At 56.2% G+C, this 27,949-nt stretch overlaps 2 protein-coding genes and 1 long non-coding RNA gene across 4 annotated transcripts; 1 reads left to right on the top strand and 2 right to left on the bottom strand.

Moving 5' to 3' along the window:
* The first annotated feature begins 1,032 nt into the window (after positions 1-1,032).
* On the top strand, positions 1,033-11,750 carry LOC105489746 (uncharacterized). 2 transcript variants are annotated; one of them, XR_011614270.1, is made up of 4 exons: positions 1,033-2,104; positions 3,824-3,959; positions 9,593-9,735; positions 11,107-11,750. It is a non-coding gene; the product is annotated as an uncharacterized lncRNA (long non-coding RNA). The 2 variants fall into 2 exon arrangements; XR_011614271.1 differs by lacking the exon at positions 1,033-2,104 and adding an exon at positions 2,119-2,912.
* An 884-nt stretch (positions 11,751-12,634) lies between these two features.
* LOC105489754 (myo-inositol oxygenase) lies at positions 12,635-15,524 on the bottom strand. Its single transcript, XM_011754798.3, has 10 exons — positions 15,428-15,524; positions 14,875-14,955; positions 14,592-14,672; positions 14,287-14,449; positions 13,996-14,063; positions 13,489-13,598; positions 13,343-13,410; positions 13,220-13,269; positions 13,022-13,134; positions 12,635-12,925 (listed from the first exon to the last, which is right to left on the bottom strand). Exons 1-10 carry the CDS (start codon positions 15,440-15,442, stop codon positions 12,817-12,819), a joined length of 858 nt encoding a protein of 285 aa, XP_011753100.2. The 5' UTR covers positions 15,443-15,524; the 3' UTR covers positions 12,635-12,816.
* A 3,901-nt stretch (positions 15,525-19,425) lies between these two features.
* On the bottom strand, positions 19,426-20,584 carry LOC105489753 (adrenomedullin 2). Its single transcript, XM_024795378.2, has 2 exons — positions 20,475-20,584; positions 19,426-19,898 (listed from the first exon to the last, which is right to left on the bottom strand). Exons 1-2 carry the CDS (start codon positions 20,582-20,584, stop codon positions 19,562-19,564), a joined length of 447 nt encoding a protein of 148 aa, XP_024651146.1. The 3' UTR covers positions 19,426-19,561.
* Between the last annotated feature and the right edge of the window lie 7,365 nt (positions 20,585-27,949).

The following is a 27,949-nucleotide window of genomic DNA, read 5'->3' as shown; positions in this document are numbered from 1 at the left end:
AGAGCACCGTCAGGCTCCCCCACGGCGTGGCCCCCCAGGCACCCTCCTGCCCCATCCTTGGCATTCTCTGTAAGGAGGCCTGGCTTGGCGTTGTCCATTGCCTGACCACAGAGGAGCCTCAGGCCTGGCACAGCCCAGTGGACCTGTCAGCTCCACACTCCAAGGCTGGTGGTGGAGCTGGTCCCTCCCTTCTCTCCTGCTCACATTTCCTGGCCTCAGGAAAGGATGGAAGAGCCAGAGTGGGCAGGGGGTGAAGGAGAGATGAGGTGGGCGAGTTAATAGAGGCTCCTCTGCAGAGTGAAGCCAGGGGGAGGGGAGCTGGAGGCCCTGGGTTGGGACGGAGGAGGGAAGGTGCATCTGACGCCCCCAACCTCGATCCTAGGAAGAAGACAGCAGCAGAGAAAGCAGTCAGGGCACCGTCCAGGTTTCCGTTTGGGGTCAGGTTATCAATTGGAGGTCACCGCCCACCCTGGAAACTCACAGCACAGCTTCCTCTGCCTCTGGCCCGTCCTTGGTACAGTCCCCATCTCCTGCTCTCCCGCCAGACCCCTGGGCAGCTCCCACTATACCCAGCTCCCTCACGTCGCTGACCTCCATCTGGCCCACCCAGACAGAGCTCCATGCTCAAACACAGCCGGTGGCGTGAACTCTCAGATGCCTTCAGGGGCTCCTATACATGGAATAAACAATCGAGAAGTCAGCCTTGGCTTAGTAATAGGCCGTGCACGGTGGCTCATGCCTGTAATCCCAACTCTTTGAGAGGCTGAGTGGGGGTAGATCACCTGAGGTCAGAGTTCGAGACCAGCTTGGCCAACATGGTGAAACCCGATCTCTACTAAAAATACAAAAATTAGCCGTGTGTGGTGGCGGGTGCCTGTAATGCCGGCTACTTCACAGGCTGAAGCAGGAGAGTTGCTTGAACCTGGGAAGCGGAGGTTGCGGGGAGCCGAGATCGTGCCACTGCACTTCAGCCTAGACAACAGAGTGAGACTCCGTCTCAAAAAAAAAAGGTAATCTGTTTAAAACTCAAAAACCTGTTCCTAGGCTTCTTTGTTTTCTGGACAGGGTCTCTCTCACTCTGTTGCCCAGGCTGGAGCAGTGGTGCAGTTGTGGCTCACTGCAGCCTCAGACTCCTGAGCTCAAATGATCCTCCTGCCTCAGGCTCCCACCACCACACACACTCCCCATGTTGCCCAGGCTGATGTTCCTAAGCTTTTTTTTTTTTTTGAGACGGAGTCTCGCTCTGTCGCCCAGGCTGGAGTGCAGTGGCGCGATCTCGGCTCACTGGCATGCGTCCGACCTGATATTCCTAAGCTTTTAAGCTCACTTTATGAATGTCTTCTGTGTTTTTGTTTTCTGTAACAGCTTTCTTGGTAAGTCACATGCTATACAACTCACCCATTGCAAATGCACAACTCAGTGGCTTTCAGTATATTCACAGAGTTGCACATCCATCACCAGAGTTCATTTTATTTATTTATTTATTTAGAGACACAGTCTCACTGTTGCCCAGGCTGGAGGGCTGTGGCACAATCTCAGCTCACTGCAACCTCCACCTCCTGGGTTCAAGCGATTCTCCTGCCTCAGCCTCACAAGTAGCTGTGATTACAGGCGTGAACCACCACACCTGGCTAATTTTTGTAGTTTAGTAGAGATGGCTTTTCACCATGTTGGCCAGGCTGGTCTCGAACTCCTGACCTCAGGAGATCCGCCCACTTTGGCCTCCCAAAGTGCTGCGATTATAGGCCTGAGCCACGGCGCCAGGCCCAGAGGCCATTTTAGAACCTTTCATCTCCTCCGGAAGAAACTCCGAACTGTTTAGCTGTTGCCCTCTGACCCCTCCCCACCAAGCCCTAAACAACTATTCATCTACCTTTTTTCTTTGTGGATTTACCTATTCTGGACATTTCCTGTAACGTGGGACCTTTTGTGTCTGGCTGCTTTCACTCAGCACGATGTTTTCAAGGCACATCCACATCATAGCACATATCAGCGCCGTGTTCCCTTAGGAGTGAGTCAGTCCAGTGTACGCAGGGACCACATTCTCCCTGTCCTTATTCATTCAGGTATCGATGGATGCTTGGATGGCTTCCACCTCTCTTGGGTGAGTAGTGCTGCTGTGAACATTGGGTATGCAAGTTTTTGTGTGGGATTACAGATGTGCGCTACCACATCTGGCTAATTTTTGTATTTTTAGTAGAAATGGGGTTTCACCATGTTGGCCAGGCTGGTCTTGAACTCCGGACCTCAAGTGATCCACCCGCCTGATCCTCCCAAAGTGCTGGAATTACAGGTGTGAGCCACCGCGCCCAACCTATGTAGAACTGATTTGATGAGAAGCTGAGTCTCTAACAGATGCAGTGACTAGGACACTATTGGGTCAAAGAACCACATAGGCTGTGCACCAGGAAGAAACACACACAGGCTGGCACTGGTAAAACGCAAAATAAATAAATAAAACCACTTGCATTTGTCAAAAATAAAATTTTAGGCTGGGCGCGGTGGCTCACGCCTGTAATCGGAGCACTTTCAAGACCATCCTGGCTAACACAGTGAAACCCCGTCTTTACTAAAAGTACAAAAATTGGCCGGGTGCCAATTCTACAGAACCAACTAGCATAGGATTGGCTGCGTGAGGGTGGGGTTGGCGTCTGTCTTCACTGCAGCTCTGTCTGCAGAGCCATCACTGTAATAGCTCACAGTAGCTGCTCAATATGTGTCTGAAGTGAATTAATATCTAGGAGGGGAGGAAGACAGGTACAGCTCTTTGCAGAGACTTCCCACCTGAAATGCCATCGCCCCAGGCACTGGAGCTGTCCAAAACCTTGGCTTGTGGAGAATTTCCAGAAGGGGGCACTGTGGACGCGGTTCAGTATCTGCCTCCCAAGGCTGGGGCTCCATGTCAAAAGAAGGTGAGACGACGGGGCACAGCGGTCACTCTTGTAATCCTAGCACTTTGGGAAGCCACAGAAGGATCACTTGAGGCCAGGAGTTCAAGACCACTTGGGTAACATAGCAGGAGCTTCTCTCTACAAAAAAAAATTTTAAATGTAGCCAGATGTGGTGGCCTGAACCTGTAGTCCCAGCTACTCAGGAGTCTGAGGCAGGAGGATCACTTGAGTCAGGAGTTCAAGGCTGCAGTGAGCTCTGATTGCACCACTGCACCCCAGCGTGGCAACAGCAAGACCTGGTTTCTTAAAAAAAGAGATGAGATTGGGGTGTCCTGCTTCCAGGCATGTGGAGGGGAGAACTGGGAACTGTGGACTGTAGGGGATCGCACACCTTTGGACGGGAAGAGCAGCTCTCCAGAGCTGCACGGAAACCATGGGCAGAGGCCCTGGCTGCTGAGATGATTCTAGCCATGTGGCCCGCCCAGCGGGAAAAGCAGGAACAGAGACCAGAAATGAGGCCGGGCACAGTGGCTCACGCCTATAATCCCAGGACTTTGGAAGGCTGAGGCGGGTGGTCAGGAGTTTGAGACCAGCCTGGCCAACATGGTGAAACCCCGTCTCTACTAAAAATACAACAATTAGCCGGGCATCGTGGTGCACACCTGTAATCCCAGCTACTCAGGAGGCTGAGGCAGGAGAATCGCTTGAACCTGGGAGGCGGAGCTTGCAGTGAGTTGAGATCACACCACTGCACTCCAGCCCGGGTGACAGAGTGAGATTCCGTCTCAAAATAATAATAATAAAAAATAAATAAACGTTAAAAATGGCAAGAGTGGCCCAATCTAGAGAAAATGTAATTTGGGAGGGAATAGCTATCCCTTTACTGTAACCTTACGGTATCTACAAAGCAATGTCATGTTCTAAATCTGCAGAGAGAAAATTTTAAGGGGCCAAAGTCCAAGGCGGAAGTCAAAAGTTTTGCAAGGAAATCGATGAGGTTGGTGATCTGAGCTGGGCGAGGTTGGACAGATGGGTGCCACAGTCCAGGTGTCTGACTGTCTCTGGCAGGTAAGCAGAGATCTAGAGCTGTCCTGTGAATTAAGTGGGAGACTGGACAGAGTTGCAGACTTGTGTATTGAGGAGAAGGTCGTGGACAAGCTGGGCAGTGAGCTGGCAGAGAGAACACCCAAATACCCAGAAATATATATATATATATATATATATTTTTTTTTTGAGATGGAGTCTTGTTCTGTCGCCCAGGCTACGGTGCAGTGGTGCGATCTCAGCTCACTGCAACCTCTGTCTCCTGGGTTCAACTGATTTTCCTGCCTCAGCCTCTGAAGTAGCTGGGATTACAGGCCGTGCCACCATGCTCAGCTACTTTGTTTATTAATTAATTATTTATTAGTAAAGACGGGGTTTCCCCATGTTGGCCAGGCTGTTCTCCAACTCCTGACCTCACGTGATCCCCTCACCTCGGCCTCCCACAGCGCTGAGATTACAGGTGTGAGCCACCACACCTGGCCCAGGAAGATTTTTTTTTTTTTTTCCTGAGATGGCGTCTCGCTCTGTCGCCAGGCTGGAGTGCAGTGGCATGATCTTGGCTCATTGCAACCTCCGCCTCCCGGGTTCAAGCAATTCTCCTGCCTCAGCCTCCTGAGTAGCTGGGACTACAGGCATGCACCACCATGCCTAGCTAATTTTTGTATTTTGTTTGTTTTTGAGACGGAGTTTCACTCTTGTTGGCCAGGCTGGAGTGCAATGGTGCGATGACCTTGGCTCACCGCAACCTCCGCCTCCCGGGTTCAGGTGATCCTTCTGCCTCAGCCTCCCGAGTAGCTGGGATTACAGGCATGTGCCACCACAGCCGGCTAATTTTGTATTTTTTAGTGGAGACGGGGTTTCTTCATGTTGGTCAGGCTGGTTTCAAACTCCTGACCTCAGGTGATCCGCCCACCTTGGCCTCCCAAAGTGCTGAGATTACAGGCGTGAGCCACCACACTGGGCCCAAGATGTTTTTAGCAGGAGAAAGATCAAGCTTAGTGCAGGTTTGGGAAAATAGGTAACAACCAAAGGTAGCAACATGAGATTCCATACCTGGATTTTGTATACAGTTTATTAAATGGATTGGGACTGGAGCAAAAATAGATTTTCTAGGAACTACGGACTCCTGTGATTGGGGGGGTAGACAAAGTACAGCAGCATCAGACAAGCCCTCGCTGAGGTGCTGGGCGAGAAATCTCAGAGGTCAGGTAGAAGAGGGCTCCTGTATGAAGAGGGAAGGTTTGGGAGGGCAACCTGACTTGTCTCCAGAAAAAGCTGGAACTAGTTGGCTTAGTGGCCAAGAGAGACTGGATTGAAAATGAGGAATCACGGCGCTGTTGGCTTGTCACGGGTACCAGCCCAGCCCATTTCTCTAAGTTGCCATGGGGTATAACAAACGTGCTGTAAACTCTTCCATTCCTTTGGTTATGAATTATGTATCTTCTTTGTTTTTTGTTTGTTTGAGACAGAGTCTTGCTCTGTCACCCAGGCTGGAGTGCAGTGGCACGATCTTGGCTCACTGAAAGCTCCGCCTTCCAGGTTCACGCCATTCTCCTGCCTCAGCCTCCCCAGTAGCTGGGACTACAGGCCCAACTAATTTTTTTGTATTTTTAGTAGAGACAGGGTTTCACTGTGTTAACCAGGATGGTCTCTATCTCCTGACCTCATGATCCACTGGCTTCAACCTCCCAAAGTGCTGGGATTACAAGCGTGAGCCACCGCGATTGGCCGTTTTTTTTTTTTAATTTTGTTTTGTTTTTTGAGACTGAGTCTCCCTCTGTTGCCCAGGCAGGAGTGCACTGGCGCAATCTCTGCTCACTGTAAACTCTGCCTCCCAGGTTCAAGTGATTCTCCTGCCTCAGCCTCCCGAGTAGCTGGGGTTGCAGGTGCATGCCACCACACCGGCTAATTTTTGTATTTTTAGTAGAGACAGGTTTCAACATGTTGGCCAGCCTGGTTTCGAATTCCTGACCTCAAGCGATCCTGCTGCCTCGGCCTCCCAAAGTGCTGGGATTACAGGCATGAGCCACCTCACCCAGACTCCTCTCTCTTTTTTTTTTTTTTTTTGAGGCAGAGTCTCGCTGTGTCACCCAGGCTGCAGTGTACAGTGGCGCGATCTTGGTTCACTGCAAGCTCCGCCTCCCGGGTTGACGCCATTTTCCTGCCTCAGCCTCCCAAGTAGCTGGGACTACAGGCGCCCGCCACCACGCCCAGCTAATTTTTTTTAGTAGCCATGGGGTTTCACTGTGTTAGCCAGGATGGTCTTGATCTGATTTGGTGATCCACCTGCCTCGGCCTCCCAAAGTGCTGGGATTACAGGCGTGAGCCACCGCGCCCGGCCCATCCTGTTTCTTAATAAAGTTATTTTGAAAAATTAGAGCCAAGCACGGTGGCTCACACCTGTAATTCCAACCCTTTGGGAGGCCGAGGTGGGCGGATCACCTGAGGTCAGGAGTTCAGGACCAGCCTGACCAACAGGTGAAACCCCATCTCTACTAAAAATACAAAAAATTAGCCGGGCGTGGTGGCAGGTGCCTGTAATCCCAGCAACTCAGGAGGGTGAGGCAGGAGAATCACTTGAATGCAGGAGGTGGAGGTTGCAGTGAACCAAGATTGCGTCATTGCACTCCAGGCTGGGCAACAAGAGCGAAACTCTCTCAAAAAAAAAAAAAAAGAAAAATTAGAAAAATAAACGTATCTATTTTCTTTTTTTTTTTTTTTTTTGAGATGGAGTCTCACTCTTGCCAGGCTAGAGTACAGTGGTGCGATCTCGGCTCACTGCAACCTCCACTTCCCTGATTTAAGCAATTCTCTTACCTCAGCCTCCCGAGTAGCTGGGACTACAAACATGCGCCACCACGCCGGCGAATTTTTGTATTTTTAGTAGAGATGGGGTTTCACCGTGTTAGCCAGGATGGTCTTGAACTCCTGACCTCGTGATCCACTGGCCTTGGCCTCCCAAAGCGCTGGGATTACAGGCCTGAGCCACCGCACCCGGCCAACTTACCTGTTTTCTTTTGTTGTGTGTGCTTTTAGTGTCATATCCAAGGAAGTATTGCCTAATCCAATGTCAAGGAGCTTGTCCTCTGTTTTCTTCTGAAGGTTATAGTTTTAGCTCTTTTTTTTTTTTTTGAGACGGAGCTTCACTCAGTCGCCCAGGCTGGAAGGTGGTGGTGCAATCTCAGCTCACTGCAAACTCCATCTACCAGATTCAAGTGATTCTCCTGCCTCAGCCTCCTGAGTAGCTGGGATTACAGGCAAGTGCCACCATGCCCAGCTAATTTTTGTATTTTTAGCAGAGACAGTGTTTCACCATGTTGGCCAGGATGGTCTCGAATTTCTGATCTCATGATTCGTCCACCTTGGCCTCCCAGAGTGCTGGGATTACAGGCGTGAGTCATTGCGCCTGGCCATTTTAGCTCTTAAGTTTAGGTCAGCCGGGCGCTGTGGTTCACGTCTGTTATTCCAGCACTTTGGGAGGCCAAGATGGGAGGATCGCTATAGCCCAGGAGTTTGACACTAGCCTGGGTAACATGGAGAAACCTTGTCTCTACGAAAAATAAAAATTAGCCAAGTGTGGTGATATGCGCCTCTAGTCCCTGCTACTACTTTGGAGGCCAAGGTGGGAGGATTACTTGAGCCCAGGAGGTCGAGGTTGCAGTTAGCTGTGATCACACCACTTCACTCCAGCCTGGGTGACAGAACAAGACCCTGTCTCAAAGCAAAAAAAGTTTAGTTCGTTGATCCATTTTTATTTAATTTTTGTATATGATGTAAGGTAAGGATCCAACTTCATTTATCTTTTTTCTTTTTTTTTTTTTTTTTTTTTGAGACAGAGTCTCATTCTGTCGCCCAGGCTGGAGTACAGTGGCGCGAACTCAGCTCACTGCAACCTCCGCCTCCCAGGTTCAAGTGATTCTCCTGCCTCAGCCTCAGGAGTAGCTGGGATTACAGGTGCCCGCTACCATGCCCAGCTAGTTTTTGTATTTTTAGTAGAGACAGGGTTTCACTGTGTTAGCCAGGATTGTCTCAAACTCCTGACCTCAGGTGATCCACCTGCCTCGGCCTCCCAAAGTGCTGGGATTACAGGCGTGAGCCACCATACCTGGCCCAACTTCATTTTTCTGCATGTGACTATTCTATTTGTCCAGAACCATTTGTGTTTGTTTGTTTGTTTGTTTTTTGAGACGGAGTCTGGCTCTGTTGTCCAAACTTGAGTGCAGTGGCGAGATCTTGGCTCACTGCAACCTCTGCCTCCTGGGCTCAGATGACTCTCCTGCCTCAGCCTCCCCAGTAGCTGGAGTTACAGGCATGCACCACCATGCCCAGCTAATTTTTGTATTTTCAGTCAAGACAGGATTTCACCACGTTGGCCAGGCTGGTCTTAAACTCCTGACCTCAGGTGATCTGCCCGCCTTGCCCTGCCAAAGTGCTGGGATTACAGGCGTGAGCCACTGCTCCTGGCCTCATTTGTTGAAAAGGTCATTCTGTCTACTGTTGAATGATTCTGGCACCCTTGTTGAAAACCATTTGACCATATATTGAAGGGTTTATTTCTGGGCTCTCTATTTAACCCCATTGGTCTCTGTGTCTGTCTTTAAGCCAGTGCCACACTGTTTTGTCTTTTTTTTTTTTTTGAGACAGAGTCTCACTCTGTCACCCAGGCTGGAGTGCAGGGTCGTGATCTCAGCTCACTGCAACCTCCACTTCCCAGGTTCAAGCAGTTCTTCTGCCTCAGCCTCCCGAGTGGCTGGAATTACAGGCACCCGCCACCACGCCCGGCTAATTTTTGTATTTTTAGTAGAGACGGGGTTTCATCATGTTGGCCAGGCTGGTTTCAAACTCCTGAGCTCGTGATCCACCTGCCTCGGCCTCCCAAAGTGCTGGGATTACAGGCGTGAGCCACCGCGCCTGGCCAAAATTTTTAAGTGTTATGCCAGGTATGGTGGCTCACGCCTGTAAGGGTGGGTCACCTGAGGTCAGGAGTTTGAGACTAGCCTGGCCAACATGAAGAAACCCCGTTTCTACTAAAAATACAAAAATTAGCTGGGCATGGTGTCACGTGCCTGTAGTCCCAGCTACTCAGGAGGCTGAGGCAGGAGAATCTCTTGAATCTGGGAGGTGGAGGTTGCAGTGAGCTGAGATCACGCCACTGCACTCCAGCCTGGTGACAGAGTAAGACTCCATCTCAAAAAAAAAAAACAAAACAAAACCCTGTCAGAAAGCTTCAAAGTTCACAGTGGTGGACACAGGTTTACCTAAATCCTGATGTTTGCTCGAAAGTTCAATTTTATCATTTACAGGAAACGCTGTCATTGTTTTCCTTGGTGGGACAGGGTGACCCGCCCACCTCAGCCTCCCAAAGTGCTGGGATTACAGGTGTGAGTCACCGCACCTGGCCGGTTAAATTTATTTCTAAATGTTTGAAGTTTTTGTAGCTGTTGTAACTGTGATTGTTTTCTTGATTTTTTGGATTGTTGTTACTGTATAGAAACACTACTGATTTTTGTATGTTGATTTTGTATGCTGCAACTGTACAGAATCTATTAACTAGTTTTAACATTTTTTGGTGGAATTTCTGTTGTTTTAAGCCACTCAATTTGTAGTAACTTGTTATGGCAGCCATAGGGAACAGTCTGGGGATCTCGTCACTCCAGATGGCAAGTTGCACATCACAGAGTGTGGCCGTCATGTCGGAAGGAGCCGGGAGTTAGCCTGGAAGACCCTCACCCGTCCCCGCCAAGGATGGAACAACTGAGCCCTAGGAAGGATCCCTCGAGGAACAGAGCTGTTAAATATGGTGAGATCTGTTGTTCTTCCTACAAACAGAAGCTGACTGCCCCGAAGGATGCCAGGGAACCAGCTCTGAGGCACGCTGGTAAATTAAGGGAAGAGGCCAGGCACGGTGGCTCATGCTTGTAATCCTAGCACTTTGGGAGGCCTAGGCAGATCACTTGGGGTCAGGAATTTGAGACCAGCCTGGCCAACATGGCGAAACCGCATCTCTACTAAAAACATAACAAATTACCCAGGCATGTTGGCAGGTGCCTGTAATCCCCACTACTCGGGAGGCTGAGGCAGGAGAATCGCTTGAACCCAGGAGGTGGAGCCGAGATCGTGCCACCATATTTCAGCCCTGGGTGACAAAGCGAGACCCTGTCTCCAAAAAAAAAAAAAAAATTAAGGGGGCCAGGCACAGTGGCTCATGCCTGTAATCCCAGCACTCTGGGAGGCCAAGGCAGGTGGATCACCTGAGGTTAGGAGTTCGAGACCAGCCTGGCTAACACGATGAAACCTCGTTTCTTTTTTTTCTTTTTTCTGTTTTTTTCTTTTTTTTTTTTTTTTGAGACGGAGTCTCGCTCTGTCGCCCAGGCTGGAGTGCAGTGGCCGGATCTTAGCTCACTGCAAGCTCCGCCTCCCGGGTTCCCGCCATTCTCCTGCCTCAGCCTCCCGAGCAGCTGGGACTACAGGCGCCCGCCACCTCGCCTGGCTAGTTTTTTCTATTTTTCAGTAGAGACGGGGTTTCACCGTGTTAGCCAGGATGGTCTCGATCTCCTGACCTCGTGATCCGCCCGTCTCGGCCTCCCAAAGTGCTGGGATTACAGGCTTGAGCCACCGCGCCCGGCCTTTTTTTTTTTTTTTTTTTTTTTGTTGAGACGGAGTCTCACTCTGTGGCCCAGGCTGGAGTGCAGTGGCGCAATCTTGGCTCACTGCAAGCTCCACCTCCCGGGTTCACGCCATTCTCCTGCCACAGCCTCCCGAGAAGCTGGGACTACAGGCACCCCTCACCACGCCCGGCTAATTTTTTGAGTTATTAGTAGAGACGGGGTTTCACCGTGTTAGCCAGGATGGTCTCGATCTCTTGACCTCGTGATCCACCCGCCTCAGCCTCCCAAAGCGCTGGGATTACAGGCGTGAGCCACCGTGCCCGGCCAACCTCGTTTCTACTAAAAGTACAAAAAATTAGCCAGGTGTGGTGGCGCGCATCTGTAATCCCGGCTACTCGGGAGGCTGAAGCAAGAGAATCGCCTGAACCTGGGAGGCGGAGGTTGCAGTGAGGTGAGATCGCACCAGTGCACTCCAGCCTGGGCGACAGAGTGAAACGGTCTCAAAAAAATAATAATAATTAAGGGAAGGACTGAAACATCGATCTACCTTTCCATACAAACAGGACCACTGTGGAGCCAACGAGCACGTGGGAGGCAACTTCCGCTTCCTGAAGCGTTCCCTACGGTGGCCGAGGACAGACCAGAAGCGTTCCCTGCGCGGCCGAGGACAGAGAGCAACCCGGCTGTTCCATACCCGGGGAGTGAAGGATCCGGATGAGCTTGAACACCCACAGCTGCCGTCTGACAACACTGAGGACAGGCCCCGCACGCCTCTTCCTCAGGAAACACCACTCCTGAAAGCACTCGTGCCCCCCACCAACCAAACGGAATCTGGGGAAGCCTCTAAATCCGGGCACCGACTGGCAGAAGGTCAGAGGAAAACGTTAACAGGTACAGAATCGGCCGGGGCGGTGGCTCGAGCCTGTAATCCCAGCACTCTGGGAGGCCGAGACGGGCGCATCACGAGGTCAGGAGATCGAGACCATCCTGGCTAACACGGTGAAACCCCGTCTCTACTAAAAATGCAAAAAATGAGCCGGGCGTAGTGGCGGTGCCTCTAGTCCCAGCTACTCGGGAGGCTGAGGCAGGAGAATGGCGGGAACCCGGGAGGTGGAGCTTGCAGTGAGCTAAGATCCGGCCACTGCACCCCAGCCTGGGCCACAGAGCGAGACTCTGTCTCAAAAAAAAAAAAAAAAAACAAAACAGGTACAGAATCTCCACAAAGATGAATTCCCTGGGACAATTTACTTTCTTCAGAGATGAATTTCGGAGAAGATGGAGGGGCGGCCACTGGTTGGCAACAAGGGCTGCATGCCTGAGTGACAAAACCATGTAGAGAGGAGGGACGGTGCCTTCAAAGCCGCGGAGGGGCTGCTCTGCACGGGAGCTGCACCCAGGGCACGCGGAGGGTCCTGGAGGGTCGGTTCAGGGGTGGTGGCCACAGGTGTTTGCTTTATAGCATTTAAACTGTGCACTTGTTTTATTTTATTTTATTATTTTATTTTTTATTTTTGAGATGGAATTTCACTCTTGGTACCCAGGCTGGAGTGCAGTGGTGCAATCTTGGCTCACGGCAACCTCCTCCCGGGTTCAAGCGATTCTCCTGCCTCAGCCTCCTGAATAGCTGGGATTACAGGTGCCTGCCACCATGCCTGGCTAATTTTTATATTTTTAGTAGAGACTGGGTTTCACCGTTTCGACCAGGCTGGTCTTGAACCCCTGACCTCAGGTGATCCACCCGCCTCGGCCTCCCAAAGTGCTGGGATTTTAGGTGTGAGCCGCTGTGCCCGGCCTGCATTGTTTTTTTTGTTGTTTTCTATGATGCATTATTTTAGCTATTGGGCTATTTTTTAAGGGGACGGAGCCCGGAGGACTTGGTGACTGTTTTGAGCTTGTGGGGGTGAGCTGGATGACTTGTCCCCCAGGCTCTGACATGGGAGCTGGGAGTATGAGCGGATTTTTACCACGACCAGTGAGGTGGGACACACACGTCTCAGCCTGGGAGTTGGCCTCCACCCTGCTGGCAGGGTCACTCGGCCTGGGCCACCCCCTGCTGCAGTAACACCCAGTGAGGCTCCAGAAGAAGCACAATGTCCTTCCAGGTCTTTATTGCCGCCAGGCACAAGTTGCCACGAGGGGTGGCGACCCTAAGGGGGTGAGTGGGGTCCCCCACCAAGGTGAACCCTGATGGCGGCTGTCTGCCCAGGGCCAGACCTCTCCAGACAGGCGGAGGGCCAGGCCTGGGTCCAGCAGCAGGTTGGGTGGCAGGAGGGTCACCAGCTCAGGATGCCAGGGCAGTACTTGTCAATGAGCCCCTGGTAGTAGGGCCGCAGCTTGTCCACATCCGGCAGGTCCGGGCACTTGGTGTAGAGGTCGAACTTGCTGGAGCAGGGAGAGGCGGTGAGCCCCGTGAAGAACCCCCAGGTCCCACCCCCGCCGCTTCACTCCCACAAGCCCCCTCGGCGGGGAGGGCCGTACTTGAACTCCTGTACCCAGGGCAGCATGGCCAGGTCCTGCTGGCTGCACAGCTGCTGGTAGTCGCTGCCCGTGTGCCAGGGGTAGAAGGAGTGGAACCGGATCATGTAGAAAGCCTGTGGGCAAGCCATACCCAGCCGCTGTCTCGGCTGCAGGACGGGGCCTGGTGGCCGGGGCCGGGCTGCCCCTCCCCCCACCTACCTCCGGGGGCAGTGAGAACTTGTTAAACTTCATCACCTGGTACATGTACTCTGTGGGGAGAGGGTGTCACCACCGGGCACCACCTCTGCCCCACCGTCCCCCACTGCCCCAGTCTGGCCTCACCATCGTGGCCCCAGGACATGAGGACCCTGTCGAGCCCGCAGTGGGGCTGGTACATGCCGAGTTCTGTGCTGAAGTGAGATGCCAGGGTGAGGGGGGCTCAGGAGCCGCCCAGGGAGGGGAGCCCAGCCCTGGGCAGCGGGAAGCACCTGTATCGAGGATCCTGGAGGTCAGGGTTGTCCTGGAAGGTGGAGTCGCGGAAAACCACGGAAGCCTGGGGACGGCATCCGACAGGGAAGGTGTCTCCGACGACCGCCCACTGCAGAGGGACAGGCAGGTGTGGGGGTGTGGGGGGCCGTGGGGGTGCACTGGCCGGTCCCCTAGGCTGAGCACCGAGGCCACCAGAGGGACAGGCAGCCGTGGGGGGGCTGTGGGGGGTGCACTGGCCTGCCCCGCAGGTAGTATCCTAGGCCGAGCACCGAGGCCACCAGAGGGACAGGCAGTTGTGGGGGTGTGGGGTGCCGTGGGGGGTGCACTGGCCGGTCCCCTAGGCCGAGCACCGAGGCCACCAGAGGGACAGGCAGCCGTTGGGGGGCCGTGGGGGGTGCACTGGCTTGCCCCGCAGGTAGTATCCCAGGCCAAGCACTGAAGCCACTCCGCTCCCCCCACCTTGCCTCAACATGCAGACCTCCTCACCCACAACCACCAGCCCTTACCTGGGGCTCCCCGAACAGGGCCAGGACCTTCCCCAGGTCGTGCAGGAGCCCAACAAGGTGGAACCAGTCTGGGAGGGGGATGGACAGGGTAGGTTGGGGACTGCAGAGGCCAAGGCAGAGGATGAGCAGGCTTGCGGGGCTGAGAGCCAGGGGGGGCCCAGGGCCTGCTCCCCAACCCAGGCAGGGCTGCTGGAGGCCTGGGCCCACCACTGCCCCCTTCCACCCTATAGGCCGCTGCATTCTGCCCCTTGGAGGCAGCACCTGCCCCCCTGCAGCAGAGCTGGGGCTCACCCTTGTCTGGGTGGGCCTTCCGGATGCCCTCCGCTGTCTGGAAGGCATGGAAGGAGTTGGGGAAATCTACATCTGGGTCCGACTCGTCCACCAGCCCATCCAGCAGGTCCACAGCCTCCATGATTGTCATTTTCTTGTAGGAGAAGCCCCCAAACTGGGCATGCTGGTGGGGAAGGAGAAGGCAGCGTGGCCCAGGGTCAGCAGGCCCACCACACAGTCCTCTCCATCCTCTTGGTGCCTGGTGGGCTCATGGGGTTGAGGGCAAGGGTCCTCCGCGTTTGCACAGGGTGGCAGGAAACGCCTACCTTGCTCCTGACGAAGTCCACCGTCTGGTGCGTGTGCATGAGCTTGTAGGTGGTGAAGACACGGTCCAGGAGGGGACCCGACTGCAGGCCGGAGGGTCAGTGGAGGCTGGCACTACCCCCACCCTGCATACAAGGCACCGTGCCTCCCCTCTCCCAGGCAGCCCCACAGGGTGTGATGGGGGTGAGGGTTCCCACAGGGCACCTCCTGGAGCTGTGTGAGGGGCAGGTGCTGTTCCCCAGGGTGTGGATGGGGAGTCGGGGGGTGGGACGTCAAGGTACTCACTGTGTAGTTCCGGAAGCTGGCCTTGTCTTTGGCCACCTCTGGGTCCACATCAGGTCGGTAGACCAGGGAAGGGTCTGGGCCCTGGGCAGGTGGAGGATTGAACCTATTTCACCATCATGTCAGCTCCACGAGGAAGCACAGACACTCCCAGCATGGCTGCAGACTCCAAGCCTGCCTCCGCTCGAGAGCTGGTGGGGGACACGAGAGGGCACAGCCTTTCCTGCACCATCATCCCGGCCCCTGCCCTGGCCTCAGCAAGTCCCAGGAGCTCTCACTCCCAGGTCCTTATCTGCAAAGTGAATGTCAGCAGACGTCTGCTTCCGGGGTGCAGGGGACACCACGCCTGAGCGGCACCCATGGCCACCCTTGCGGGGTGGAAGCGGCCTTGGGAGGAGACTGAGTCCGCAGGGAGCCTGGGGGTCGGCAGCCACTGGCTCTTCCCCAGCTGGACGGAGCAGCAGGGCTGGCCAGCGCCAGCTAGAAGAGGGCAGGAGCAGCTGGCCAGCAGGAGAGCAGTCAGCGGGGCCTCTCTGCATGGGGTCTGGGTACTCACCACCATCACCTTCATCCTGAGAGGAAGCGGCGCTCAGGTGGCAAAGTGCAGGCTGGTGAGTGTGTCCTCAGCCGGGCTCCTATATACACCCCAGGTTACATAAGTGACTGTGGTAATGAGTGACCATCCACCCTCCTCCTGGCCTCAGGGAGTTAATGTGTCAGCACATGAGCAGCCCCCAGCAGTCCCACATCCTCTTGCCCTGACTCGGCCTCCCTCCTGTCCTGAGCCGCTGACCTGCTTAGGGTTGTCTGTGGGCCCAGCCTCCCGCTTGACTCTGGCTTTAGACCCCTCTGTGGGGTCCCACAAGTAGGGGCAGACCCAAGACCCCACCCTCAAGCACACACCTCCTCTGCACCACCCCTGCCCCGGCTGCCCCACTGGATCTCAGGGGAGAAAACTTGCCCCAGGCCCCTCATGATTCTAGGTGGGGCAGGGGCTAGTTAAGAAAAGATGATTCTGAGGACTTGTTAAAATGGTGAGAAGAGCTTTATTCGAGAGCGTGGTGAGAGGAGCTCACCTCCGAATTCAACGACCGCTGGAGATTGATGGCATCGGAGGGGTCAGCGGATGGGAAGTTGCTAGGGGAGCCTTTGAGGGTAGGGGATTCTCACCAGGGCAGCTCAACGGGGGTCTTGTAGGAGGCCGGCAGGGTGACGAGATCACGGGTGGGAGATGAGGAACTGGATCAGATATCAAGGGTGGGTAATTCTCCATAAACTGATTTACCAGGATTCTTGCTAACACCGGGGTCGGTGGGCCCAGAGAGGATGGGGATGAGGTCAAGCCTGGTCGAGGAAAGGACTCAGGAGCACCTGCCTAGAGTTCGGCCACAGAATGTGTCGGGCTCTGGGAGAGGGGCCTCATGGAGAGTGGGGAGCAGAAATGGAATCGCCAGCACCCGGGCTGCCAATGCAACTTCCCATGCATGGGTCCTGCAGGCACAGAGGACACTGGGAGAACAAAGTGCCCGCAGCAGAGCTGGCATCTTGGAGCGAGGCCAGGGAAGAGTCTGGGAACAGCAGTCAGCTGGGGCAGGGGAGAGGGCAGTGGTTTGCTGGGGCCATACCTAGGGCTGTGCAGATCACAGTTCTGGGCTTCAGGTGTCAGGTGAGGGCTGTGGGGAGCTGACCTGACTCAACAAGATTCTGGCACAGCTGAGCTGAAAAGGAGCTGTGAGGAGACCCCAGCGCCCCCATTTAAATGGCACCTGCCCCGCACTCTCCTTGTCTGACTTCCCGTGGCACTCAGCACTCCCGGCCTCTCCACCACCCACTTACTCTACCTTCTATGTTTGTCTCCTTCTGTCTCCCCCTAGAACGTCAGCCCCCGGGGGCAAGGCTGTATCCTCAAGTGTCCCAACAAGCGTGGGTCACGTGCTCAGCATGCACTGGCCAGAGGGATGGAGACAGGCACTGGGAGGAGGCTACGGCCATTGCCCCCACAGCAGGTGGTGCCTGGGTCAGGAGAAGGTGTCTGGATAGGTTCAGGAAGTGGGACCAGGCGGGATTCATAGGAAGGTGCAAGGGAAGAGGGGGGGGTTTTTGTTTTTGTTTTTGTTTTTTTTGAAACAGAGTCTTGCTCTGTCGATCAGGCTTGAGTGCAGCAGTGTAATCTCAGCTCACTGCAACCTCCACCTCCCGGGCTCAGACGAGTCTCCTGCCTCAGCCCCCTGAGTAGATGTGATTACTAGCGTGTGCCACCACGCCCAGCTAATTTTTGTATTATTACTATTTTTTTTTTTTTTTTTTTGAGACAGAACTTTGCTCTTGTTACCCAGGCTGGAGTGCAGTGGCCCAATCTCAGCTCACTGCAACCTCCAGGTTCAAGTGATCCTCCTGCCTTAGCCTCCTGAGTAGCTGGGATTACAGTCATGTGCCACCGTGCCTGATAAATTTTGTATTTTTTATTTAATATTTAATATTTTAATATTGTATATTTTATTGTATTTGTATTTAATTTTGTAATTTTTGCATTTTTAGTAGAGACGGGGTTTCACCATGTTGGCCAGGCTGGTCTTGAACTCCTGACCTCAGGTGATCTGCCTGACTTGGCCTCCCAAAGTGCTGGGATTACAGGCGTGAGCCACCGGGCCCGGCCTAGAGGAGGTTTTGACCAGAGCAGCGGGAAGTGGTTGCTGGCGAAGGTGGGGGTGAGTGCAGGTGCTGCTGGGCCTGTGCATGAGGGTGTCAGGTGGGTCTGGCTTCACACCTGAGGCGATGCAGAGGGTCACGGAAGGCGGCCTCCTGACTACAGGGCATGAGGAGGGTGAAGGCTTTCCTGGAGGAGGGAACACTTGGCCCTGACCACAGGCAGGCCCCAGACGGGGTGCCAAGCTGGACTTTGCCTAGGCAGGAGAGGAGGCATCTGGGAGGGTTTTGGCTGGGTTGAGTAGCGGACACTGAGCTCCTGACCCCCCAGCCTTGCCCCGGGGTCCCCTCCCTCTGTCCTCATGCCCTGTGCTCTGCTGACACCCTTCAGTGACCACAGGACACATGACTCAGAGGCCGAGGCCCCTCCACCCTGCAGCCTCTCAGCAGCCAAGCCTCCTGCGCACCTGGGGACTTGGCACTCCCAGCTCCCTCCCCTAGGGAAGGCCTGCTGTCCTCAGACCTCACTGATCCAGTGCTTCTCCCAGGGAGCCGGCCTTGACTGCCTTGCTGTGCGGCCCACCACCCTGACCACCTCTGCTGCAACCCTAGTCCATCTCCCAGTGCACGGAGGCCTCCACAGGGCAGGATCAGCCTGGACTGTTCCCACAGGGCCTCATGGAGCACAGGTCAGTTACCTGGACCCGGCGATCCCTGAGCTCAGGGAGCAAGCACAGAGGCGGCACCTGGGTGGGCGCTTCCAGGACCCTCCCCTTTGGAGGTAGTCACTGAGGGGCAGGCTGTGGGGGAATGTCCTGAGCTCTGCTGTAGCCTCTAGAGTTGGGGTGATCATGGCGACCCTCATGGGGTGGCTGAGAGGGTGACCCTAGCAAACATTTGCAAATTAAATGCTGAGTGTTTGCTAAGTAGCGGAAGGAACCCTTTCTGAACCCCGCGTTCTGCTGGACGACTGGGAGCCTCGAGTGGCACACGCACATGAGCCCCCATCTCCCCGGGGAAGAACACACACCAAATCCGTGCACACTGGCAGTGGTTCTTGTTCTTGTCATTTGGGGCTGGGCTGCCCTCCCGGGCTCTTGGCGAGTCACCTGCTGCCCCCACACCTGGTTCCACTGGGCCCCCACACTGGGTGGTGGTGGGGCGCCTGGGTTGCCTGTGGAGCCCCACCCTTGTCTGGCTGCCAACAAGGGTCTCACCCCCTTGAGGTGGGGTGGGTCTATTTGGGCTGGGGGATCTTGCCCCACCCAGCCCTGCCCTGTCCTGGGGTAGGAAGGGGTGTCCCTGTCCCAGAATGGTTTGGGGTGGCTTCTGAACTGCTGAGTTCCCCTCCCCGGCCTCCCACAGGGCATCCAGATGGAGTCCCCATGGCTACCTCAGTCTGGGCTCCAGGGTTGGCAGCTGGAGCCACAGAGGTCCCTTCATGACCTCTGGAGGGCCACCATCCTTCCCTTGCCCAACCCCAGGGGGCTATAGCATCCCACACTCCCTGTCCTGTCCCAAAGGCATGGGGAGGGAGAGGCTGGGACCCCCGGCCAGGCAGGCACGTGGAAGGGCTGGTTGTGCACGACAGCAGGAACAGCCGAGGCACAAGGCCGGGCTTCAGTCTGACTGGACCAGGAGCGGAGGGGCCGCTTCCGGCCAATTCAGCCCCTCTCCCCTGTTCGTCCAGACGTGGCCCTGTGGGTTCAGGGCCCAGCTTCTGCTCCACGTCCCTGGCAGATGCCTCCTTTTTAAAACGCTTTTTAGCATCTGGTGCTGCCACCAGCTGGGTCTGACAGCCATCCCCCAAGGGTTTACAATTGCAGGGTGTTTAGGCTCGTTGACATACCAGCACTGCATATAGACCAACCTCGGTCTACAGGTGTGCAAGGGTTTACGTGTGCGACGCCGTGCAGGCATTGTTGCTGCAGGACGTGCTGTCTGCAGCTCCGCGGGACTGGGCTGCGGAGGGGGCTCAGCTGCAGCTCTGGACGGGGGCACAGCACCCTGGCTGGGATGGCCAGGGGTGTGGCCCAGCCCCACTTCAGCCATAGCTGTGGGGGCTGCTGGGGTCCACAGGAGCTGAGTCCTGCCGGCCAGCCGGTCCCATGAGTTGCCACAGGCGGTGGCTGAGATTCTGCACCTGACAGGTGCCCAGCACACAGCCCACTCGCAGGAGCTGGGCTTGGGTCCTGCGGGAGCCCGAGTGTCTTCGGGGGCCCGAGTGTTGGCGGCCACCATCCCGGAGAGGCTGACCCATAGCAGGGGCCAGGCCAGCACCCCTCTGTGGCTGGAGGGCCTGGTGAAGCTTCCAAACCACAGGTCGGGGTGCGGGGTGCCTGGGCTGCAGGTTGCTGGAAGGGGTCCGGGCTGGGGGCTCCCTGCAGAGGCAGATGGAGAATGTCAACTGGATGGCTCAGCCTTTCAGAGACCTCACACCTACCCACTTTTGCCTCTACACAGGCCTGGGTCACTGCCAGGGGAAGCCCACGGCCCCCACCCACACACAGCCTGGAGCATAGCCAGGGGAAGCCCACGCGTCCCCTCTGGGCTTGGGGCCTGGGACCATCTCAGTGGCCCGGGTCACGTGTCCTGGGAACCCGCACCTCCTTGAGCAAAGGGCACCCCCGCGGCCCAGCCTCTGCGGGTCACCACTCTCAGGGCTCAGGGTGACTCAGCTTCTGCCCTCCCTTTGGTCACAGGTGGGCCTGGGGATACCGCCAGCCTTCCCTCCCCCAGCAGACACCCCCAGAAAAGGGGCTGCTGTGTCCACCTGTGTGGGGAGGCAGAGGAAGAGGGTCCTCTGGCCCTGCTCAGGCGCTGCTGAGCCTGGGGCAGGGGCCTTGGTTTGGGACGGGAGCCCTAGCAGCAGGTGGCGGTTGGAGGGAGGGCGGCCCCCGGCACTCTGCTTCCCTGTGGGGGCCAGAGGGGCTGGCTGGCCCAAGACCTGGACTCACCTGGGTTTGACGGGACGCGGGTCCCCGCCCAGGCTGCGGGACAGCACGCCAGGGAGCTGCAGGCAGAGGAGGCTGATGCAACCCAGGGCGGCCGTCGGGATCCGGGCCATGGCGGGCGGCGCTGCAGGGGAGGGAGCGGTGAGCCGGGCAGGTCGGGGGCAGCCTGAGCCGCGAGCCACCCCCTCCGCCGGCACCTCGGGGAGCCCTCCGCGGTCGGGGCACCGGGCGTGGGTATGGCAAGCTGGGCACGGGCGTCCGTCGGGGCGCAGGCCTCGGGCGCGAAGCGGGCAGCGGGTCTGGGGTCGGCCGCGGGTCCAGAGCGCAAGGCGGAGCGGGCTGGGCGGGTTGGGGGTCCTGTCTGGAGCAGAGTCGCGGCCGGGATGGCACCTCTGGAGCTGAATACGTAGCCTTTCCAGCAAGGGGCGGAGCCGGGTGCACGGACGGGGCGGGGCGCCCCTGCCCCGGGCCAAGCCACGCTCCGGGGCGGGGAGGGGGCTGTTCCCGCCGGGAGCGCTCGGCGACCGGCCCGGGACCGCGGGGCTGCCAGCCTCACTCCAGGCGCCTTCTAGTGGGGACGCAGCCCCGAGCCTGGGGGGGCCGGACTTCCCCAGGCTGAAGCGGGGTTCTAGGGGGCGAGCCGTAGTCCAAGCTGATCCCACGGCTGGGGCGGACTCTCACCCTGTCAACCACCTCCCGATTGGTGGGTCCTGGCGGTCCCACCCTCCAGGGTCTGATCCGGTGGACCCCGGACCCCGGCCTGACCAGGGAGTCCGCGGGATTCCGCTATCCTCTGAGGCGGTGTCCCAAACCCGGGGCTGCGCTCCTAAAAAGCTCTACCTACCGCCAGCCGCTCCAACCCCAGACCAAAGTATTGCACGGTTTCTGTAACAAATCTAAACAAGTGTCCGGCCGCGGTGGCTCACTCCGGTAATTCCAGCAATTTGGGAAGCCGAGGCGGGCGGATCACCTGAGGCCTGGAGTTTGAGACTAGCCTGGCCAACATGGAGAAACCCGTCTCTACTAAAAATAAAATTAGCTGGTCATGGGCCGGTGGGGCGCGGAGGCTCACGCCTGTAATCCCAGCACTGTGGGAGGCCGAGGCGAGTGGATCACGAGGTCAGGAGATCAAGACCATCCTGGCTAACACGGTGAAACTCCCTCTCTATTAAAAATACAAAAAATGAGCCGGGCGTGGTGGCGGGCGCCTGTAGTCCCAGCTACTCGGGACGCTGAGGCAGGAGAATGGTGTGAACCCGGGAGGCGGAGCCACTGCACTCCAGCCTGGGGGACAGAGCTAGACTCCGCCCCTGAACCCCCCCCCAAAAAAAATTAGCTGGGCTTGGTGGTGGGTCCCTGTAATCTCAGCCACTTGGGAGGCTGAGGCAGGAAAGGCTGAGGCTTGAACCCAGGCGGTGGAGGTTACAGTGAGCTGAGATCGTGCCATTGCACTCCAGCTTGGGCCACAAAGTGAGACTCCGTCTCAAAAATTAAAAAAAAAAAAGAAATTTAAACAAGTGAAACGTGAGACTCTCCTCATCATTACCACCCACTCGGTACCCCTACCCCGGTCTGGGTGGGAGCCCTCTCCTGACCCGCCCTGGGCACACCAAGGTGCGGCCGTGTGAGGCACACACATCCATGTGTGCAGACCTGCAATAGGACTGAGACCCCATTCTTTACTGAGAGCTTGTTTGTAGGTCCTGGCAGAGGAGCACAGCTACTGGAAGCCTGATCCTTCATCCTCTTTGACGGAGCACACAGCTTCAGAGGGACACACAGGGAACGGTGGGGAAGGAGGGGACACCTACCTCTGAGCCAACCACATCAGCTGAATCAACCCTGGTGACCAGTGGGGTGACAGGCCTCACAGCCTGACCGTCCTCACATCAGAGACCCCATTCTTTCCTATGGCTGGACCTACTCCAGCATATACGTGTTGCATGATTCACTTCACCTGCGATTAACGTGAAATTAGGTGACCACCAGTCTTTTTGTGAGTTGCTGCCTCGAGCTCACAGACGTGTCTGTACGACACCTTCCTGGAAGTAGAAATTCTGGTTGAAGGTGAGTGCGTGTTGGTGTTGATAGATGGTTCACTGTTCTCCACAGTTTTCGCCTACCCACCGTCCACGAGTCCTGGACTTGGTGTCATGGGCTCCAAGCTGCTGAGACTGGCCTCTCTCTTGGGTTAGCTGAGGATCTCTGCGTCTGTTTGTGCTTCCCCTTCTGTCTCCCCAACCCCTGCACTCACCCTGTAACCCCCTGCTGTGCCCCCAGCCTGGGAACACAGTCAACATCTGCTGGATGAATAAGTCGAGGAGTGCCGAGCACACACCACACAGGCCGTTCTGGGAGGGCGGGGATGCCCTGCAGGTATTATTTACTTATTTTGACCAGTTAAGGGGCAAGGAGTGTCACATTTATAGGTTTTTTTTTTTGAGACGGAGTCTCGCTCTGTCGCCCAGGCTGGAGTGCAGTGGCCGGATCTCAGCTCACTGCAAGCTCCACCTCCCAGGTTCACGCCATTCTCCTGCCTCAGCCTCCCGAGTAGCTGGGACTACAGGCGCCCGCCACCTCGCCCGGCTAACTTTTTGTATTTTTTTTTAGTAGAGACGGGGTTTCACCGTGTTAGCCAGGATGGTCTCGATCTCCTGACCTCATGATCCACCTATCTCGGCCTCCCAAAGTGCTGGGATTACAGGCTTGAGCCACCATGCCCGGCATTTTTTTTTTTTTTTTTTTTTTTTTTTGAGATGGAGTCCCACTCTGTCACCCAGGCTGGAGTGCAGTGGTGAAATCTCAGCTCACTGCAGCCTCCCCTCCCAGGTTCCAGCGATTCTCCTGCCTCAGCCTCCCAAGTGGCTGGAATTACAGGTGCCTACCACCACGCCCAGATAATTTCTGTATTTGAGACAAGATTTCACCATGTTGGCCAGGCTGGTCTCAAATTCCTGACCTCAGGTGATCCACCCACCTCAGCCTCCCAAAGTGCTGTGATTTCAGGTTTGATTTGAGCCACTGCACCCAGTGGTTTGTTTTGTTTTTGGTTTTTGAGATAGAGTCTCACTCTGTCGCCCAGGCTGGAGTGCAGTGGCACAATCTTGGCTCACTGCAACCTCTGCCTCCCAAGTTCAAGTAATTCTCCTGCTTCAGCCTCCCTAGTAGCTGGGATTACAGACGCCTGCCACCACACCCAGCTAATTTTTGTATTTTTAGTAGAGACGGGGTTTCACCATGCTAGCCAGGCTGGTCTTAAACTCTTGACCTCAAGCAACCCACCCACCTCTGACTCCCAAACTGCTAGGATTACAGGTGTGAGCCACCAAGCCCAGCCAAGTGTCACATTTATGTTGAAAGGCGGAGTGGCAGCCAAGAAGGCAGGTGCTGAGGAGGCAGGCAGAAAGAGCTTGAGGGGACAGAGTGGATGAGTGGGAGAAATATAGCAGGGCAGGATGGTAAATGAGGTGCTCACAGTTCCTGGCGAAGCCCTTCTGTTTGCTGCTGTGGCAGCTGCTGAGGGGGTGGGAAGAGGTCGGGGCCTGGACATGCTGAGGCCGAGATGCTTGAGGGTAGTCCAGGGAGGGGGTCTGGCTGCTCCCCAGCCTGGCAGGCATGGGACTGAAAGAAGGCAGGTCGAGAACAGTTTTGGAGATCTCAGGGATGGCGCGGCCATGGAGGATATGGTGAGCCTGGTCCACAGAGAATGCGGAGAGGCTGGCCAAGAATAGAGCTCAGCGCCAGCTCTGGAGGGCCAGGGAGGGAAGGGCCTGAGCAGAGGATCCCCCAGGTTCCCAAGTCTTGCTGCTGCGGCTTCTGCTGCCTCCCGACTCGGCCCTCAGCCTTCCACACCGCCACCAGCTCCGTCCTTTCAAAATATAAGTGCAATCAAATCATTCGCCCCACCAATAAAGAAAAATCAGTGACAATTCCCTGTCCTCACAAGGTTTTAAATCTGGGACAGGTGGAGGTCAGCCCCAGTGAGGGGCTGCGTTTCAGACCCTGGGATGACAGGACAGTTGCTGCCCCTGTGAGCCACAGTCCTACCTCCCGCCGCCTGTGGGGAGGGTGTGTCCTCTGCCCTCAGGCATCAGCCTGGCTGCTGCTTCTGCACCTGCCCTGCCCACCAGAGAGGAGTCCCCCTCTGTGATCCCAGGGCCCCTGGCACTTGTTTCATGTGACTCCATTCTTAGTTGGAGGAGCTGCTTCTGGGGAGTGATGGGGCCCCAGCACCGCTTATGATGGACACAGGTGAAGAGAAGACACGAGTTGCCAAATGCCAGGGCTGGACCATAGGAGGGGGGCGGTGGCACTGGAGAATGCTTGTGAGAATCTAAACAAGCTAGGGTGGTAACTGGCTGGACAAAGCATCTTTGGTTTTTTCCTTTTTTTTTTTTTGAGATGGAGTTGTGCTCTGTCGCCCAGGCTGGCGTGCAGTGGTGCAATCTCGGCTCACTGCAACTTCCACCTCCTGGGTTCAAGCAACTCTCCTGCCTCAGCCTCCCGAGTCGCTGGGACTGCAGGTGTGAGCCACCACACCTGGCTAATTTTTGTATTTTTTTTTTTTTTTTTTTGAGACGGAGTCTCACTCTGTCGCCCAGGCTGGAGTGCAGTGGCGCAATCTCGGCTCACTGCAAGCTCCGCCTCCCGGGTTCACGCCATTCTCCTGCCTCAGCCTCCCGAGTAGCTGGGACTACAGGCGCCTGCCCCTGCGCCCGGCTAATTTTTTCTATTTTTAGTAGAGACGGGGTTTCACCATGGTCTCGATCTCCTGACCTTGTGATCCGCCCACCTCGGCCTCCCAAAGTGCTGGGATTACAGGCGTGAGCCACCAGGCCCGGCCTAATTTTTGTATTTTTAGTAGAGACAGGGCTTCACCATGTTTACTAGGCTGGTCTCAAACTCCTGATGCCAAGTGATCCACCCACCTGGGCCTCCCAAAGTGCTGGGATTTACAGGTGTAAGCCACCACGCCTGGGCTTTGGGGGTTTTTGTTTTGAGTGTTTTATGATGGCAGAGGTAAGTTTGACTCTGATAGCAAGGAATCCATAGACAGGGAATGATGGAGTTTGGTGGTGGGCACTGACAGTGAATGATGGCCTGAGATGAGGGATGGGCAGGGGGGCAGAACCTGTGGTAATGGAGGGAGGGGTGGTGTGAGGGGTGTAAGATGGGGGCTTGGTGCTCCCACCTCATAGCTTCTGTTTGCTCTGCGAGGAGCAGCCAATCATCTCAGAGACACTGGAAGTGGGGTGGGAGGTTTGAGGAGAGTGCAGACTGCAAGACAGCTGACCAGAAATCAGCAGGCCAGGTGGTAGCGAAGGGCGTCCATCCATCTGAGCCGCCGAGCCACTATGGATGGTTGTTCCCAAGGGCCTGGTGGAAGCGTGAGAGTGGAGAGTACGATGCAGGGTCCCCAGAGTCTCTCAGAAGAGAGCCAGCCCTGGGCTCAAGCACTAGCCCAGACTTGCCCAGGGAGACTGCCAGCCTGTACACAAGCTCAATGGTGTGGTAATGTGGTGCTGAGGACCTTTTTGGGTGCAAGTGACAGAAACCAGCTTGAGCCAGCTGGAGCAAAAAGGAGGATTTCTGGCAGGGCACGGTTTCTCACACCTGTAATCCCAACACTTCTCGAGGCAGATGCAGGAGGATCATTTGAGGACAGGAGTTCAAGACAAGCCTAGGCAACATGTCAAGACCCTGTCTCTACAAAAAAATTAAATTTTAAAAAGAGGACTTCTCAACCTGTGAAAACCAACAGTGGTAGAGGAGAGGTGTAGTGTGGCCCATGCCTGAGGGCAGGGAGGGGGCCCTGGTGGGGTCTCTCAGTTTGATTCCATTCATTCTCTTGGTCTGGATCCTGCCCATGGAGGGAGCGTGGATGCCAGTCATTTGGCCAGTTCTTGCAGCAGCCAAACTCATTTAAAAGCAGATCTTCAAGGCCAGCCAGGCACAGTGGCTCACGCCTGTAATCCCAGCACTTTGGGAGGCTGAGATAGGCAGATCTCGAGGTCAGAAGATCAAGACCATCCTGGCTAACACGGTGAAATCCCGTCGCTACTAAAAATACAAAAAATTAGCCGGGCGTGGTGGCAGGTGCCTGTAGTCCTAGCTACTCAGGAGGCTGAGGCAGGAGAATGGTGTGAACCTGGGAGGTGGAGCTTGCAGTGAGCTGAGATCACACCACTGCACTCCAGCCTAGGCGACAGAGCGAGACTTTGTCTCAAAACAAACAAAAACAAACAAAAAATAGACCTTCAGGTGGGCCAGGCACAGTGGCTCACACCAGTAATCCCAGCATTTTGGGGGACCGAGGTGGGTGGATGGCCTGAGGTCAGGAGTTTGAAACCAGCCTGGCCAACATGGTGAGACCCCGTCTCTACTAAAATACAAAAATTAGGCATGGTGGCGCACACCTGTAATCCCAGCTATGCAGGAGGCCAAGGTGGGAGAATCGCTTGAACCCAGGAGAGACGGATGTTCCAGTGAGCCAAGATCGTGCCACTGAACTTAAGCCTGAGTGACAGATTGAGACTCTGCCTCAAAAACAAAACAACAAAAAACAGACCTTGGCCTGCTATGCTCAGAGGGATTTCCCTGCTGCACCAGGCTGGCTCCTGCACCTTCTCTCCCAGCATGTTCTGCTGTAGGCTCATGCTCATCCCTGAGCCACTTCAGGGGTGGCCCTGGCCAGCCCTGCCCTTGAGAGGGGTGGGTACTGTCAGGGATCCTGGGTGATGCAGCTTTCCTAGAGCCCCCTGCTCCGTGGCCTCATGTGCCTCACACGCTTAGAACACTTGCTCTTTTACAGGGGACATGAGCGTGCCGTTTTTAAGCTAATGTGTTAAATGTCTCACTTCGCCTTACAGATGGGGGCTCTTCAGCCTGGGACCCCCAAGGGTAGGGCCTGATTCTCTCCATTCCCTATCGCCAGGCTGGCAGCCCCTGAGGTGACGGCCCTGCGCCTCCTCTGACTTCTAGTTTGGGGGGCCCGGTGGGCAGCGCCCAGGCTCCTCCCGCCTTCCTCCAGTTGGACAGCGAGGGGCGGGGGACGGGGCGTCTGGGGACCCGATCCCCAGATTGGGAGGGCCCAGGAGTGGGGTTCGGGCCCCTGTGCGGGGAGTCCCAACCGCGAGGGCAGCTGTGGTCCTGGCCCCTGCCTCCCGCCGACACCACGGCCCACCCGGGTGGGGACGTCAGACCCGCCGGAGCCGCAGTCCGGGTTCCCGGCTCGAGGGGCGGTGCCCGGGCCCCAGAGTGGGCAGCGATGGGCGGGGAGCCGCCCTCGTACCTTCTGGACCAATGGAGATACGCGGTTGAAGGCCCCGCCCACTCAGGGCGGGACGACAGCACGCAGGCGCACGGCGCGCCCGGGCGGGCCGGCTGGCTGGGAAGATGGCGGCGGGAGCCCGGGCCGCCGCCGCCGCCGCAGAGCGAACCCGGGGTGTCCGGGGTGCGCGGTCCAGCGCCGGGGCCGG

The sequence above is a fragment of the Macaca nemestrina genome, chromosome 15, assembly GCF_043159975.1.
Source record: "Macaca nemestrina isolate mMacNem1 chromosome 15, mMacNem.hap1, whole genome shotgun sequence".
NCBI lineage: Eukaryota > Metazoa > Chordata > Mammalia > Primates > Cercopithecidae > Macaca > Macaca nemestrina.
Note: the sequence above shows the minus strand (reverse complement) of the source record. Positions and strands in the feature narration are given on the sequence as shown.

Bases quoted from the DNA above. Each gene is read 5' to 3' on its own strand.
- LOC105489753 (XM_024795378.2), bottom strand. From the start codon at position 20,584: ATGGCCCGGATCCCGACGGCCGCCCTGGGTTGCATCAGCCTCCTCTGC. The intron at 19,899-20,474 runs GTGAGTCCAGGT...CTGCCTCTGCAG, and splicing joins CCGCGTCCCGTCAAACCCAG to GGAGCCCCCAGCCCGGACCC.
- LOC105489754 (XM_011754798.3), bottom strand. The intron at 14,064-14,286 runs GTGAGCCCCAGC...TCCCCCTCCCAG, and splicing joins GAAGGCCCACCCAGACAAGG to ACTGGTTCCACCTTGTTGGG. The intron at 13,135-13,219 runs GTAGGTGGGGGG...GCTTGCCCACAG, and splicing joins AGTTCTCACTGCCCCCGGAG to GCTTTCTACATGATCCGGTT.